Source organism: Trachypithecus francoisi, unplaced genomic scaffold (genome assembly GCF_009764315.1).
Source record: "Trachypithecus francoisi isolate TF-2019V2 unplaced genomic scaffold, Tfra_2.0 Lachesis_group0, whole genome shotgun sequence".
NCBI lineage: Eukaryota > Metazoa > Chordata > Mammalia > Primates > Cercopithecidae > Trachypithecus > Trachypithecus francoisi.
Genome location: NW_022681453.1, coordinates 163884205 through 163902179, shown reverse-complemented (window position 1 = coordinate 163902179; position 17975 = coordinate 163884205). Strand labels below are relative to the sequence as shown.

The window sequence follows — 17975 nt, the reverse complement described above, 5'->3', positions numbered from 1 at the left end:
TGATTTGCTCAAGGTTTTACTGCTGGGAAGGAACCTAAGCCTCTAGACAAACTGTACAGTGCTGTGTACATCACAGCACTGCAGCCACAGCAAGAGCTGCATGTTCATGGCTTTCTGAGGTCTCCATCACTGAGTTTAGCCAAGGGTTAACCTTGAGCACCAGATCCCTAACTTGTACATGCAAACAAAAATTGCAACTCTCTGGGGCAGTGCCATGACATATTCCATTTGTGTTCCCTATGGTTTCTGCTCCCATGCTGGGCCAAAAAATGGTAGTAACTAAACAGTCTTTTAATAGACTTAGATAACAGAAATCACTCCCACCAGCTGTATTACCCTGCAGCTGGTAGATGCTGACATTCTAGCCCAAGCTTGTCCAACCCACTGCCCATGGGCAGTACGTGGCCCAGGATGGCTTTGAATGCAGCCCAACACAATTTGTAAACTTTCTTAAAACATTATGAGATTTTTTTCTCTTCTCTTCTCTTTTACTTTTTCTTTTTTCTTTCTTTCTTTTTTTAAAGCTCATCAGCTATCGTTAGTGTTAGTGTATTTTATGTGTGGCCCAAGACAATTCTTCTTCCTCCAATGTGGCCCAGGGAAGCCAAAAGATTGGACACCCCTGTTCTAGCCTGTTAAGTGCTGTTGGGAGATAGCTCTTCAGGGGGCAACCGCTCCTTTCTGACATGAACCAAAGAGCGGATTAAATGTTGCAGTCTGGATGGAGAGGGTTTCCTGATGAAGCAGTCTCGCTGACCAAGCAGAATAATTTTATTATATACCTAATATTGGAGAAAGCTTGGAGAACCAATCATGCCAGTCAGAAGCGAGAAAGTAACACTTCTGGGAAGAAGGAAAATCAATACAACCTTTTTGGAAGGCAATAGGCAATACACATCAGTCATTAGGTAGGATTACTGTTTTTTTTTTTTTTTTTAGTGTTTTAAAATGTACAAATGACAGAAAGCCTGACTAGCAGTGTTTAGCTAATACACGTGTTTTATAACCCCAGGCATAGGTGATGACAACTTTGGCACATCAGTTGATGGTCCCATTGAGCCTCAGTGATGTCGTCAGGGACCTGGCGCCTTTCCTCCCACACTGCCATCCTCAGCATGTCAGCCTTCGGTCCCTAGGTTTAGCAGCTCCAAGTGTTTTTGTCTTCACCTTTACATAAAATGCCAGGAGAAAAGGGGCTTTCCTTTCATCAAATTACTCCCAGCAATATTCTCTCTATTGCTCATTAGCTAAAATAGGCCCTGTGCTCCCCACCAGCCCTTGCCCCATTTCAATAGATCCAGAGAAAGCAAGTCTCCCACAAAAGGAAATGGGATCATCACAGTTGGCTTAGGCCTGTCGTAATTCATCCCTTGGAGCCGGGTATGTTGTTGCCCCAAACAAAACTAAAAAGACCAAACGGACTTTCTTAGCACAGAGGAACGGAGGGCCTGTTTTATAGGCCACCGACTGAGTCTGTCACAGTTTAAGATGTGTATGTTAGCTGGGTGCAGTGGCTCACGCCTGTAATCCCAGCACTTTGGGAGGCCGAAGCAGGTGGATCACGAGGTCAGGAGATTGAGACTATCCTGGCTAACACGATGAAACCCAGTCTCTACTAAAAATACAAAAAATTAGCTGGGCGTGATGGCATGCACCTGTAGTCCCAGCAACTCGGGAGGCTGAGACAGGCAAATGGCGTGAACCCAGGAGGCAGAGCTGGCAGTGAACTGAGATCGTGCCACCGCACTCCAGCCTGGGCGACAGAGTGAGACTCCGTCCAAAAAAACAACAAAAAAAAGATGTGTATGTCATTTGATCTACCCTTTCTAGTCCTAGAAATTTATCTGGAAGCTAATCATGGTGCAACACAAAGATTTAGCTCCAAGGATCATCATTGCAGTGATTTTTAAGGTAGTAAAATATTGAAAATATTTAAATACCTAATAATAAAGGATTATTTATGTAATCAATGCTCTTCCACACAGTAGAATAGTGTTAGGCCATGAAACATAATGTAGAAGACAATTTCATGGTATGGAAAACATCCATGATGTAATATTAAGTGAAAAAAGCAGGTTACAACCCCATATTTAACATGAGTCCAAATTTGTAGAATATTTCTATACCACCAAAATTATGTATTTCTTTTTTATTAATTTCCATTTTTATTTTAGATTCAGGGGATACATGTACAGGTTTGTTAAAAGGGTATATTGTATGGTACTGAGGTTTGAGCTTCTATTGATCCCGTCACCCAAGTAGTAAACATAGTAACCAATAGGGAGTTTTACACTCCTTGCCCCCTTCCTCCCTCACCTTTCAGAGTCCTCTGTGTCTAATGTTCCCATCTTTACGTCTGTGTGAACCCAAGATTTAACTCCCACTTATAAATGAGAACATGTGGTATTTGGTTTTCTATTTTTTGCATTAGTTCATTTAGGATAATGGCCTCCAGCTGCATCCATGTTGCTGCAAAGGACATAATTTAGTTCTCTTTTATGGCTGAGAGTGCGTGCGCTTTACATGGGACACGGTGTCCATCGTCAGCACCCTCAGTTCCTTCAGAAGGAGTGGGTTACATTTTCTTTCAGTATTTACTAGAACTGGGTTTGCCTTTAGCTCACTTATGGTGGAGGCTGTGGATACTGTCAGTTGCCAGCCCTTATCCATTCCCTTGTATGGAATAAAGAAAGAGAGATAAAAAGGAAGGAATAGAAGTAAGAAAGAAGGAATGTAGAAAGGAAGAAAGGAAGGAGGGGGAGGGAGGGAAGGAAGGAAGAAAGAAAGGAAGTGAAAGGAGAGCGAAAAACCAACTCGTTTGTAGCAGCAACATGCCAGCCCCTAGTGTTTCTTTACCTTAATTTTATTCTCTGTGTTGTTGAAATAGTCCATGATTAACCTGTTACCTTTTATCCTAACTCTTCATTCTGAAAAATTTCAAATCTACAGAAAAATGTAGTTATAAGTCTAAACACCAATTTTTATCCTTTAGCTATATTTGCTTTATATCTGTCTATACAAATACTTAGGGGTATGTGTGTGTGACTGAGCTAATCGAGGATTAATTAAAGGCTTCATGACACTTTGCCTCTAAATATTCAACAAGTAAAACAAAAGATATTCTTCTATATAAACATAATATAATCATCACCCTCATGAAATTAAACATTTATACAATATTCTTTTCTTTCTTTCTTTCCTTCTTTTTTTTTTTTTTTTGAGATGGAGTCTCACCGTGATGCCCAGGCTAGAGTGCAATGGCTCACTGCAACCTCCACTTCCTGGGTTCAACGATTCTCCTGCCGAGAGCAGCTGGGATTGCAGGTGCCCACCACCACACTGGCTGATTTTTGTATTTTTAGTAGAGATGGGGTTTCACCATATTGGCCAGGCTGGTCTCAAACTCCTGACCTTAAGTGATCCGCCCGCCTTGGCCTCCCAAAGTGCTGGGATTACAGGCGTGAGCCACCGTGTCCGGCCAATATTATTTTCTGATGTGCAGTCCATATTCAAAATTTCCCACTTGCCCCATGTCTTAGGCAGTTTGGGCTACTGTAACAGAGTTAATAGATTGGGTGGCTTAAATAACAAACATTTATTTCTCATAGTCCTGGAAGCTGGGAAGTCCGAAATCAAGGTCCTGGAAGATTCAGTGTTTGGTGAGGGACTGCTTCCTGGTTCATAGCCATCTTCTTGGCTGCAACCTCACGTGGCAGAAGGAGAGCTATAGTGTTCCTTCAAGCCTCTTTTATAAGGGCACTAATCCCACCATGAGGGTTCCCCCCTCATGGCCTAATCACCTTCCAAAGGCCCCACCTCCTCATAACATCACATTGGGGGTTAGGATTTCAACATATGAATTTTGGGGGGAGCACAAACCTTGAGTCCATAACACCCCAATAATGTCCTCTGTGGCTGCTGCTGTTGTTCCAGGATCCAGCTGAGGACGAAGCGGTGCCTTTAGCTGTCCTGTGTCATCAGTGCGCTTTCATCACATTTGCTCAGTTATTTGTTTACATGACACTGACAGTGTACACCAGTTATTTTGCTAAACACCCCTCAATTAGGATTTGTATGATTGTTTCCCCATAACTAGATTCAGTTTGGCATTATAGCACAAACTTTTATGTACTTTAAAAACTTTTGAAGAACAGTTTTTAATTGTTGCATTCTATTTCAATAAGTGTTTCTACCATAATTTGATCAACACTTCCCTCATATTGTGGGATGTTTAAATTGTTTCAGAATTTAATCCATTATGAATAACAGTTGGGTGAACAGCTTTGCACAAAACATTTTTGTTTCTGTTATTTCACATTCTTTCCCTATTTGTGTATTCTTATTGAGTTAGCATGTAACTTTATGAAATAATTATCTGAAGTACCCCTACTTGGGATCTCACATGGTTTCAATTTTTCTTAAAAGATAGACTCATTTTTTTCTCTGGACAATACCCATTTTTTCACTTCTGACCCCGAAGAAGTGAGAACACTGGAATCTTTCCTCACTGTGACTATATAACCTCTTTCTCTCTCTGTCAGCATCTGTATATATTGATCACCCATGTCTTCAGAGAGACGCTTTTCTACCTTCTCTTTCTATCTGCCACTCAGGACCCTAAGTGATACAGGTAGAAAGAGAAGTGCCAATATTTTCAAATATTAAGCATGGCTTGTTGAAGACTGTGTAACTGTGGTCCCAGCATGGTGAACTGTAAGGAGTCATCAAAGGAGCAATCTCTGGGGAAAGATGCCTACGACACGGATATTTTGAAACATCAGAATCTAATGCCATTTGCTTCTTGGGGACCACTGACCAACAGAACATTCTGAGATCATGGAAATATCCTATGTCGGTGCCGTCTAATATGGTAGTCACTAGCCATATGGAATTATGGAACACTTGTAACGTGGTCAGCATAACAAAGAAACTACATCTTTAATTTAATTTGGTGCAAATTTAAGTGCTACATCTACCTAGTGCCTTCTGTATTGGACAAAAAGTTTTGCTAGCATTTGTCGTTGTTTGTTTCTGATCTTCCCTTTATTTCTTACTTTTCAGGGAAGTTCTAATTTTGATGGACCTCAGGGAGAACCTGGAAATGTTGGCCCTTGGGTAGGTGTTAACAGCTGGAGGGATGTATTTCCCCTGCCTTTGTGGAAGAGGATGGTAGGCTGGGGTGAAAATTGGTTTATATCATTCTCTAAGGTCTCTGCTTTCCATTTTTCTTAGGGGACAATAGGAAGGCGAGGTCTACCAGGATTAAAGGTCAGTGCTTTCTGGAAAGAGTTGCTCTTTTTTCCACACATATGACTACTGTATTTATTATTGATACATAATATCTGCATGTATTTATGGGGTACATGTGATATTTTGATACATACATAGAACATATAATGATCACACCCAGGTATTTAGGACATCTATCACCTCAAACATTTATTATTTCTTTATATTGGGAACATTTCAAATATTCTCTTCTAGCTATTTTGAAATGTACAATATATTGTTGTTAACTATAGTCACTCTACTATACTATCACACACTAGAACTTATTCTTTCTATGTGACTGTATGTTTTACCCATTAACCAACCTCTTTTCATTCTCCCTACCCCCAACACCTTTCTCAGCCTCTGATAACTATCATTCTACTCTCTACCTCATGAGATCAACTTTTTTAGCTCCCATGTGTGAGAGAGAATTTGTGATATTTGTCTTTCTGTGCCTGACTTATCCACTCAACATAGTGACTTTTAGTTCCATCCATGTTGCTGCCAATAACAGGATTTCATTCTCCTTTGTGGCCGAATATTATTTCACTGTGTATATGTATAGCATTTTCTTTATCTGCTCATCTGTTGGTGGAAACTTAGATTGATTCCACATGTTTGCTATTGTGAATAGTGCTGTAATAAGCATGGGGGTGCAGGTAACCCTTTGATATACTAACTTTCGTTTCTTTGGGTAAATGCCCATTAGTGAGATTTGTGGATCATATGGTAGTTCTATTTTTAACTTTTTGGGAAATCTCTATATTGTTTTCCATAATGACTGTATGAACTTAAATTCTTACCAAAAATATGTATCCCTTTTCTCTGCATCTTTGCTAGCATTTGTTGTTTTCTATATTTTTGATAAAAACTTCTAACTGGGATCAGTGATGTTAAACATTTTTTCATATACCTATTGGCCATTTGTATATCTTTTGAGAAATATCAGTTCAGATATTTTGCTCACTTTTTAATGGGATTGCTTTTTTTGCAATTGAATTGTTTGTTCCTTGTATATGCTAGATATTAGTCCCTTGTCAGGTGAATAGTTTGCATGTATTTCCTCCCATTCAACAGGTTGTCTCTTCACTCTGCTCATTGTTTTTCTTGTTGTTGTTTGTTTGTTTATTTTGTTTTTGTTTTTCGGTTCAGAAGCTTTTCGTTTAATATAGTCCCATTTGTCTATCTTTTATGACTTCTTTAAATTGTTCTCTCTGAGGTCAAGGGGAGTGCTGGCTAGGCTGTCTGAGGTTGCTTGAGGTTCACTGAAAGTTTCCATGGCGATTTTTTTTCCATGCAAAAGGGAAAGTTTGTATGGTTCTCTGCCTCCTCCCCACTCTGCTATAAAGTTTCATTTAGATTGAAAAGAAGCTAATATCCTAATATCTTAGAGTAGGGCTTTCATTTCTATTTTTTAATTTCATTTATTTCTGTTTCATTGCTCTATCTGCCTATTTTTATACCAGTATACCAGTACCATGCTGTTTTGGTGACTATGGCCTTACAGTATAGTTGATTTTTAAAATAAGAGATATAATTACAAATATTTGCAGGCTTCAGGATGAACTGGGTTTATCCACCATGTCAGTGGTTTGCTAGTTGACTCAACATTTGGAGCACTGGTCATACAGGCCCATAACTCCAAATTACAGCATTCCTTGGACTTTGGGAAAATATGGCTCAGTATTATCTACAAAATTACATCTGCTGGCCTTTGCAAGACATATGATAAAGTAGAATTCTAAATGAACGTTTATTTATGGAAAAGGTTATATTTATGCCAAACAAATTGATGCATACATTTTTTGGCAATAAGGCAAGATTTTAAATTTGCTGTTGATGATAAAATTGAGAATATTATTAATTTTTTTAAAGGTACATAAACCCACCACCCCTGTGCAAGTGTTTTCATGTTCTTCTGTTCTTTTGTATAAAAAATAGAGGATTATTACAGTGTATGTAACATTTTATATTCTGCTTTTTCCTGTTTCCAAATCTCCCTATTATCATTTTAGAACATTATATTTTACTCTGTTGAAGTACCATGATTTACTAATCTTTCTTATGTTGAGCGTTTAGGTAATTTCTGTTTTGTTGGGTATCAGGGTAATTGATGTGAAGGTCAGAGACGTGTATTATAGGTTTTTTTGTTTTGTTTTCACTTTTGCTCCACTCAAATTATTTTCTTAATATAAATGTATAAACATAGAGTTATGATGGAGTCTGAACATTGCTATATATAGCCACATTGTTTTTATAAATGTTGCACTATAAATATCACTAATGTGATATGCAAATTAGACCACATTTCATAACCTGGTTCAAAATTTCTAGCTGTATTCCTTTTAAAATTCGGTTCATATTTATAAATCTAGAAATCAACCTTAAAGAGTGGAATAACGTAACAGGAATGATTAATAGAAGTACTGAATAGTTTCAAAAACTGATGAAGCACAAGTAATTGATACACATATTGATTGAATTCTGACTTTGAAGTTTTTGCTCTTTGCATATCTATGAATAATTAATAATCTAGTCAACATGTGAGCAACATGAAAAAGAAAGCAGAATAATTCACAAAATAGATGTTATCCTCAATCTTGAAAAACATATCTTCTCTGCAGAAATGAAAATATTAATTTGCAGGATAAATTAAATCAGTTGTAGAATGAATCATTTTAACAACTCACCCTTTGCCTAGAGAGCTAGCTTCTTGCCATAAAGGTCTGTAAGGTTTTAAAGCCAGTTTTCTGTTATTTTCTCAAGCACTTTGTGTGCCTTTGTCTCAGAGTGTCATGTTTATTGCTGTGATCAACATTCTGAGTTTCCTTGTATGAAATAAAAGACCTTAGCACCCTTGAACGTTTAGTCTGTATGTCTTAAAAGGAAGGACCAGTTATTATTTAGTAACCAGTTATTACACAAAATAAGAGTTTGGGTTATTTAAACAGAGTATTTTTGCCCCCGTCACTAGCTGAGACATTGGAAGGAGATGTGTAAATACTGAGAAAGGCCCTAAGAATCTGGTCTTGCTTTTTCCCAAGATAAGTGTAAACACTCACATTTCCTCTTCAACTTCATCTCCTAAGAGGATTGATCACAACCAGTCAAATATTGTTTGAGTCTTTCTGTTGTGGTTTCAAGTGATATATTGCAGAAAAAGCTGCTTTCAATATGAACACTAAAAATGGCTGGTGAACTCACTATAAGTTTCATTCATTTTGACAGGGTGTACCTGGAGAATCCGGTGAACAGGGTTACCAAGGAGAGCTTGGGTATCCAGGCTCACAGGTTGTATCTGGGAGCTTGGTTTTAGTGCTGAAGGATATTTGTTTGAAATTTTAACTTCGTTGTTTGATAATAATTTGGTGTAAATCAGAATGGCTTTGGATGCCTCCTTTCCAGGGCCTTCCAAAGAAAATTGTACAGCCCCTTTTCTGAAAAGATTAAACCACAATAGCTAATATTTATTGACCTCCATGCTCTAGACACTGCCTAAAGCACTTGTATTAACTAATTTAGTTCTTCAATGGGAGGGAGGTTATTATCCTCATTTTACAGGAGAAAAATAAAGAGGGAATGGAGAAGTTAGGTAAATTGGCAAAGGTCACACAGCTAGTGAGTGATAAAGCTGGGATTCAAACTCAGGCAGTATAGTTACAAAATCAGTTCTCTTGATTACTGCCTCTGAAGCTGTGTATTCAAATATTATTTAATTTACTAAAATTGTATTCATATCTTGGCATAGTTGTGTGCACCTGTTGTCCCAGCTACTTGGGAGGCTGAGGTAGGACGGTCACTTTGAGCCCAGGAGTTCAAGGATGCAGTGAGCTATGATGGTGCCATGGCACTCCAGCCTGGGCAACAGAGTGAGAGCCCCATCATTCAATTTGGTAGGAAAAATCAGCAAAGTGCTTACAGAGTATCTATTATGCACAGGGCAGTCTACTAATAGACCTGGGACATTCATATCATTAAGGCAAAGGTCCTGCCCTGAAGAAGTTCATCCAGTGGGGTTTTGTCAGGTTATCAAATGATAACTGGAAATTTAAACTTTCAACCAGTTCTTTCGGCATTGTCTAAGCATAACCCAAATCTGTCATTCTATAGCCCTCCTGGAACACATTTTATGTATTTATTTTAAAAGTCAAATTGTTTTTAAGTATACTCAAATTGAAGAACTTTGGAACAATAAATTTTACTAACATATCGAATCATTCCCCATAATTAAAAATCCTATGAGTGTCAGATGATAATTTCAGAGGGTATCTGCTGCTCTTAGACTTGCTAAAGGAACCAAGGGGAAAAAAATGGGTAGTCAATGTGTAATTAGATAGAGACTATGCTTATTTTACAATGGAAAATAGTATCTGAACTGAAGGGAAAGCAACGAAAAGATGTATATTTTTCCCTTTTATTTTTGATGACTAGCTCAGGACCCCCCACCACAGTTGTGTCCCTGCTTTCCTGTCTATATTCACTTCATTACACAACTGGTTGGAAGGGAAGCAAGTCATGCTGGGAAGCATGAGCAAGATAATCAATAAAAACCTCTCCTTAATTCTCACCTTCCCGCTGGGATGCGAGAGTGATGGTCTATTTAAATAGATGATTGTCAATACCTCACCTAGGAGAGTAGAAGCCATGATCAATCAATACTTCTAATAGGAAAGTGTTTCTCAGAAAAGCTGGAAAAATATTAAAGTGTCAAAAATCAGCAAAGTAAAATAGATTGGAGAGAAAATGAGCAAATCCCCAGCAGTGTAGTCAGAGAGATTAAGCCACTTAAATGCACCCTTGGCTCTTGATCAAATCGAAAACACAATCTCTTGTCCTTAACCCTTGTGTGTACAAGGAAAAGGTTCATTCTTCAATGGAGATCAATAGCTTCGCTGCCCTCTCACCACCCTTTTAGGATTTAAAATTAGTTGAGTGAATTCAAATATAAAAGCAATATTCTCAAACTTTAGTACTCATGAGATTCACCTGGAAAGATTGCTAAAAATAGAGGCGCTGAGGACTCACACCCTCTGCTTCAGATGGAGTGAGTTTGAAGTGAGTGTTCTGGGGTGCTTCAGAGTGCAGATGCTCCCTGATTAAAGTTTGATAAATGAGATCGTGATGGGTCAGGGCACCTTAATTTGTGCTTCCATTGGCATCCAAGATGATTTTGTGGTTACATGGAATATAAATGACTCTTTAAAAATTGGTTGAATTTTAATTTCATCTTTGGATCAGGGATCAAGAGGAAGGCAAGGACCACCAGGAACTTCTGGTCAAAAAGGCTTTGTGGGCACTCAGGTAGGTTTGTAAAACAGCTACCATGCAGCTAGTCATTAACACTGGCTGATTCATACCCCTGAGTGTTCCTGGATAAATAACATAAAGCCACACTGTTTGTTCGGGATATGGGGATATCAGGAATTTCCAGAAGAGCTAATTTGATGCAGTAGATATTGATCATCTGCTATGTGTCTCCTTCTACTCTAGGTAAGTTGTGGGGATATAGTGACCAATGAGATATGGGTTTAAACCTCAAGGGTATGTAATACAAGTTCATATTTAGCTATAGTAAAAGATGAAATAATGGTACCATATAAAAGTATCAGTAACTAATCTGCTCCTCACAAATATGTAAGGAAGCATTACTATACCAATTTTATAGATAAGGAAGCTGAGGTTAAGGGGAATTAAATGACTTGTCATCCAGATAGTAAGTGTCTGAACTGATGACCTCCACCTTGGTTCTTTCTAGTGCCTGCTCTACTCCACACCTAATATCTTGGGGGAATGTCTTATGATTCATAAGATGCTCAGATAGATTGAGACCGATGATTAGAGTGGCTTCCTGAGGAAGTGAGCATTTGAGATGGCTTAGAAACATGAGCAGCATGATTAGAGTCAGGAATGAGTCTCCATCAGTAAACTGAAAATAGCAGCTCGAAGATGGCCAAAGCCATAGCTCTGTTCTTTTCTGTCTTGATCAGGAAGAAAAATCTAGCCTCATAACTGATTATATTGTTGTCAATCTCAGCTGAAAATATTCTCAATTTGGAGCAGGTGAATGTCTAGGCTTTTGTTTTCTGGATCTCTTAATCAAATAATGTTTCCCCCTGTAGCATAGAAATGATTCCTTCAATTCTCAGTATGTGGTAGATGTGGCCTCCTGCTCCCCTATCCCAATCCCCCAGCCCATAGTGTAAGTGTGTATATTATACATTTTGTATGTTGGAGGATAGAATTAATTAATTGTATTAAATATTAAAGGCTAAGCTTCCATCTCTAAGGTGATTCATGAGCATATTCCAGTTACAGACTATTTCAATAATAACAAGAGAGACAGACAGTTAACTTTGTGGCTCTAGTGGTGATTTTGGCCATGATCTTGTTTCAGGGGAATCCTGGGCCTCCAGGGCCAAAGGGTTCAAAAGGAAAACCTGGACCAAGAGGAGTGAAGGTAAATGTCAGAGAACCCGCTCTTTCTTGATTGTAGCTTGGGAGAACTCCTTGGGTTTTCTCAAGCAAATCTTTACTTATATCATCATTTCCAGCATACATTTCTGATAGGTTGGTGATTCTATTGACTGAAGGCAAGGCATATAGATGAACATATAGAAAAATGAATCACATATATAAGTAGACAAAGATGTATCAACAGGTAGATATACATATGGGTTAACCACAAATATAAATGTGCACATCCAAATTTAGAAAAAGCCATAGTAATATAAAATTCTGTAATTGATGTTACATACCTGGTGTTGCTAATTTTCAGAACCAAAATTGTGACTATCTCTGTTAGTTATTCATATTTAATGAAGCCTAGAGAAAAGTATTTACCTTAGGCTGTATGGTATGCTACCAAAACTTGAAAACAGTGACTGTAAAATCTCTGAGGAAGATGACACAAAATTGGGTAATCTCATAGAAGAAAATTAATTTGATCTTTTCTCTTTATAATAAAAGGGAGAGCTTGGTGATGCAGGCGAAAGAGGCCCACAGGGTCGACAAGGACCAAGAGGGCAAACTGTAAGTCCAGTTTCTCTGTTTTGGACTCTTGATTAAATTTGTTTGCCATTTGTTCTTATTTTACATAAAATTCTAACTTTTTAAATGTATGAAACCACTTTTATTTAGTTCAGAATATAGGTACCAGAGACAAGAAATCAGGCAAATCAGGGAGATACAGTCTAAACATATCTCAGTGTGCACCAAGCCAAATTTTGATGGAGTCATCTACCACAGCATTAAAGTGTCTTATCTATCTTTTAGATTCCAGTAAGAAATTATGAAAAAAGGTTTGATAAACAAAAATGGCATCAACTTGATGTAATAAATTGAAATGGCTTTAACATCATTGCTGTGAACACAAAATTTTAATATTCTTGATGAGTTAAACTCGTGGTTACAAATATGACATGATCACCAGAGTTCTTAAGAATTGAAATAGTCAAAGTTTCTCAGACTTCTTGTATAAATTAAGACTCCAAAGATGATTTGGAATTTATTTTGCCTTCTCACATATCGAAGAGCAAAGTGCCAATGTCTCTCATCTGTTTGACAATGATATTTTATGAGCATTTGAGTCTTTTAGGAATACAGAGATGTTCAGTGAAACATTTTTTTTTTTTCCAGGGCAACAAATAAGAGAGCCAGATCAGCAAACTTTTAAGAGTATGGGTTTGATTATTCAGAGCATAGAAATAATCTTTGGAGACCAAAGATCATAAAAGACTTTCTTCTACAAAACAACACTTTCAAACACAGGGCTATGCATTTTTACCTTAGTTATCACCCTGAACAGGAGAGCAAGTTAGTTATTTTATGACTATTTTCAAGAGACATCTCAAAAAATACAGAGTTTGGGTCTCGGGGATTGCAGATGCTGGAGTTTCTGCACATCCTTCAGCAAGGAGAAGATGGAGTAACAGCAAATAAACTTCATTATCACCCCCACCAGCCCCTGCCAAGAACTCGTTTTTGGCAATCTTCTTTCTCTTATTTTTCTTTCTTTTCTAGTCTTTCAGACTTTGCTGTTTAGACCATAGGAATATTTTCATGTCTTCAAAGTTTTAATTTTTCTTCTCAACTGATCTACCTGGTTTAGGGGAATTCTTTATTCATTCAGAAAAAACACCTATAGGGTTTTGAATTTACTCATTATTACAGGAAGCTCATTGTCTATCTATACAGATGCTAAGCTCCTTGGTAGTATCATCATTTTCATGATTATCATCATTACCACCGCTGCAACCTCCATCATCATTATCTTCAGCAATAACATCACAATTACCAGCATCATCAATACCATCACCATCACCACCATCACCATCAATACCACCATTACCATCATCACTATCACCACCATCACTATCACCATTATCACCATCACTACCATCACCATCACCACCACCACCACTACCATCATTACTACCACTATCACTATCACCATTGTCGTCATCACCACCACCACCACCATCACTATCACCATCATCATTACCACCACCATGACTACCACCAACACCATCATCACCATTGCCACCACCACCATTACCATCACCATCATCAGCACCACCATACTATCACCATCATCACCATTGCCACCACCACCATCATTACCATCACCATCATTATCATCAATCACCATTGCTACCACTATCGCTACCATCATCACCACCACCTTCATTATTACTATCAGCACCACTACTGTTACTGTCCTCCTGCTGACACCATCACTACCACTGCTACCACCAGCAGCAGACTAATTACCATTTATCAAGTACTGCCTCTGTGCCTGACATTGTGCTAAGCACTTTTCATACACAATCTCAATCTTCCCAACAAGTATACAATGTAGATGATACTATTATCCCTATTTTACAGATTAGGAAACTGAAGTTTATAGAGGTTGTACAACTTCCCTAGGGTGACTCAAACAACTAACATTGGAACTGGAATAAAAATTCGGGTCTGTCTGGGTTTATAGTCTGTACATTTAACCACTAAACTATATTGCCTATATTCCAATCTTTTTCTCCCAAGTCTGTGCTTTTGTCTGATGATTTACCAATTCTAAAGCTTCTATTTTTACTTTATCTCACAAGGAAAGCAAGTTTAGCCCAAGGGAAACTTTGTACAGTTGTGTATAGCTTCCTACAACCAAGGTATCATCTTGCTGATGTACAGATGGGGGTTTAAAAACCCTAGAAACTTCCTTCTATTGTGGTCTTTCAAAGATTTCTCCAAATCTGAGTATTTGTCCTATGAAGGTAGTCTCCCAATCTCCATCAAGCCCCATTGTTATCCCTACTTCTTTGCATTGTTGATTTATCCAAGGGTTCAGATACTATTATCAACCAAGTGTTGGTCTACATGACTCTACAATTCATCTTATATGTCATTTTCTTAGGGTCTTCCTGGTTCTGATGGATATGGACATCCAGGAAGAAAAGGAACAAAGGTGAGGGTAACCTTACAGGACATTCTGAACTAAGGACTATAGTTTTTATTTTATTTTGTTAAAATAAGTGTTATTTTCCAAGTTGTATGCCAGGAACAGTTTGTACATATTTACAAAATGTTTTGGCCACCAGCGCTCCCTCCCTAAAAAGTAAAAATTGATTTTGTAGCTCTCTTATTTAAAAGTCAAACTTTTTCCCTCATCTTCCACATATATGTCAGATATTCCCATCTCAGCTCTGGGAGTGCCAGACCCTTTCTCAACTTCCTTGCCTTTACAAACGCTCGTGTTTTCATTTGGAATATGCTTCCTGATCTCCATCTCTTGGACAATTTTTACTCATTTTCTAAGACCCACTCAAGTACCAACTTCTCCTTGTGGAAGCAGCCTTGGTCTTCCCCAGACAGAATTGCTGTCCTATACTCTGTGTTCTTAAAGCATGTTCATATTTCTGCAGTAGCTCCTTTCTGTCAAGATTGTATTATAATTTGTTCTTGTATCCCCCAGGCTGTAAACCTGACAGTAGCATTGCACTTCTGTTTTTCTGGAACTGAGTCTGGCAGAGAGTAGATGCTCAATAAGTGTATTTGAATGAATGAGTGCCACTCTCATAAGAAGCTTGTATTTTAATATGTAGTTAATTGGTCACTGACATGGAGGTCACATGGAACTTGTTGAGCAAATCAAATCTTAATACCTACTGTTATTCTGGATGCTTTAGTCTTCAAGTTACATGTATTGCCTCACAAAATAAGAAATCACTAGGATGTTTAGTGATGCTTAGTTGCTTAATGATGTCAGGATTCTGGGCTGGCTTCTCTGCAATTCTCTTGTTTCTCTGTGGCTGCAAGATGGCACCACTGCCATTTTATTGAGCAGAAAAATGCCTCAAACATAGTAAGTTCTCAGTAAATACTATGGAATGATGGGCTATGGGGAACCTCAGTGACCATCTAGCTTAGCTTTGTCAATTTACATTTCAGAAAATTGAGGCTTAGAGAAGTGAAGTAACTTGCCTGTGGTTGCACAGCTAGTTAGAGGCAGAGCTGAATGTGGAAGCTAGTCCCTTGAAATCCCATCCAGGTAAACTAATTTTTTCTTTGCTATGGACAAGTTTGCATAGCAGGCAAATTCTGGGTAGAATTCAAATGTGCATTGTTTGGGCTACATGTTAATTTGGAGCTAAGCACAAGGGCAGTTTTTGTTTTTTGTGATACAGCTAACATTATGGAACACAGATTCAGTCCATATTTGCATGAATTTTTCTTTGCAAGATGTAATGGCCTCATTTTAAATGTCCCATACTGCTGATTGGCCAGTTGACTACATTTTCTTAATCTGTTCACTCCCCTTCTCTCTGAATTGACTATTTTACACCCTCTCCTCTCTCCTCAAACTTCCAAGATCTGCTTTGTCTTCAATACTTTTTTTTTTTTTTCTTTTTTCTTTTTTTTTTGGGACAGAGTCTCGCTCTGCTGCCCGGGCTGGAGTGCAGTGGCCGGATCTCAGCTCACTGCAAGCTCCGCCTCCTGGGTTCATGCCATTCTCCTGCCTCAGCCTCCCGAGTAGTTGGGACTACAAGTCCCCGCCACCTCGCCCGGCTAGTTTTTTTGTATTTTTTAGTAGAGACGGGGTTTCACCATGTTAGCCAGGATGGTCTCGATCTCCTGACCTTGTGATCTGCCCGTCTCGGCCTCCCAAAGTGCTGGGATTACAGGCTTGAGCCACCGCGCCCGGCCTGTCTTCAATACTTAAACTGCCTTCTCTCCTACTGCTATGGACCAGGGTCCACAGTCTTATCTAAGACTGATCCTTGCCTCCTAGACTGGATTCTACTCCCTTTTGCTTTCCGAGGCTCTCGGTCCATTTTTTTTCCCCTGGGGGAAAACTCACTGAAGGAGCAGTCTATACCAGTGCTTCTCAACAGGAGTGATTTTTGCCCTCCAGGGGACATTTGACAATGTCTGGAGATGTTTTGGTTGTCAGAACTCAAGGAGAGAGTGCTGGCATCTACTGGGTAGAGATGCTGTTTAACATCTTACAATACACAGGACAGCCCCACCCAACAAAGAACCATCAGGCCCAAAATATCAGTGGCACTGAGGTTGAAAAACTAACACTTGAGCCTTCACTTCTTGACCCTCCCCACTCAACCACATTTGCTTTAGTTGAGATAAACCCCATGTTGCTAAATTCAACGGTCACTTCTCTACCCTCATTGTGCTCCATCTCTCAGCAGCATTTGACAGATTGATCATAGGTTTATTCCTGATCTTTTCCCTCACTCAACTTCCAGTACATTCTATTTTCCTGGTTTTCACTGTCTTCTCTTTCTCATCCTGCTTTGCTAGATCTTCTGGATGTTCTTGACCTTTAAGTATTGGAAGACTCAAAGCTCTATTTTCATACCTTCTTCCTTCTTTACTCACCTCTCAGGTGGCATTTCTTGGGGAAATCCAGTTCCGTGTCATCAATAACCATCTATCCTGTTATCTCCACTTTATTTCTCCAGCTTGGTCCAATATCCCAAACTCTAAAAATATTTCCACTTGGTCATCTAACAGGCATCTTAAAATCGGCATGTCCCCAAACACATTTCTTCTTGTTTTTTTGTTTGTTAACCCTTTATTACAGAAAAATTCAAAAATAAATAAAAGTGGAGACTAGTATAATGACACTTTCCTGCCTCACCCCATGTTCCCATCACCTAATCCAAACAAAACAACCCCTGGCCAATTTTGTTTTGTTTTATTTTATTTATACTCCCACTCACTTATCCTCCCACCATGCTCATTTCATACCCTTCCTTCCTCCTCAAACCTCCAAGATCTGCTTTGTCGTCCATATTTAAAGTAGATGATCATGCTTCGTATTTCATTAAGAAAATAGGAGTGAGGAGAGAACCTCTACATATGTTCACCTACTGTAGGTCATGTGATATATGGGATTTACTTCAATATAATCATATATTCCATGCATAGACATTTCAGGTTGCATCTTTAAAAGATTATTTAAAAATGTAACCACAATACCATTCTTACACCAAATAATTAATAATAATCCTTTAATATTATCAAATATCCAGTCAGCCAAAACTGTTTCCCTTTACAACTTGCCCCTCCTCCAGCCTTTCCTATTTCAGGGACTGGAAACTTCATCCATCCAGTTGCTCAAGACAGACACTTGCAGCTGTCATTGATAAATCTTTTTCACTCACTCCCACATTTAATCCATCAACAAATAG

General features: G+C 38.5%; 1 protein-coding gene across 5 annotated transcripts in view; it reads left to right on the top strand.

The window, feature by feature from the left end:
- LOC117084198 (collagen alpha-4(VI) chain-like) overlaps positions 1 to 17975 on the top strand; it is a 100649-nt gene that overhangs the window by 50563 nt on the left and 32111 nt on the right. For all 5 annotated transcript variants that reach the window (XM_033212694.1, XM_033212693.1, XM_033212696.1 and 2 more), the window contains 7 exons: positions 5062 to 5115; positions 5233 to 5268; positions 8500 to 8562; positions 10510 to 10572; positions 11666 to 11728; positions 12238 to 12300; positions 14681 to 14731. In XM_033212694.1, the coding sequence (XP_033068585.1) occupies positions 5062 to 5115; positions 5233 to 5268; positions 8500 to 8562; positions 10510 to 10572; positions 11666 to 11728; positions 12238 to 12300; positions 14681 to 14731 (393 nt within the window). The remainder of the gene's footprint in view (positions 1 to 5061; positions 5116 to 5232; positions 5269 to 8499; positions 8563 to 10509; positions 10573 to 11665; positions 11729 to 12237; positions 12301 to 14680; positions 14732 to 17975) is intronic.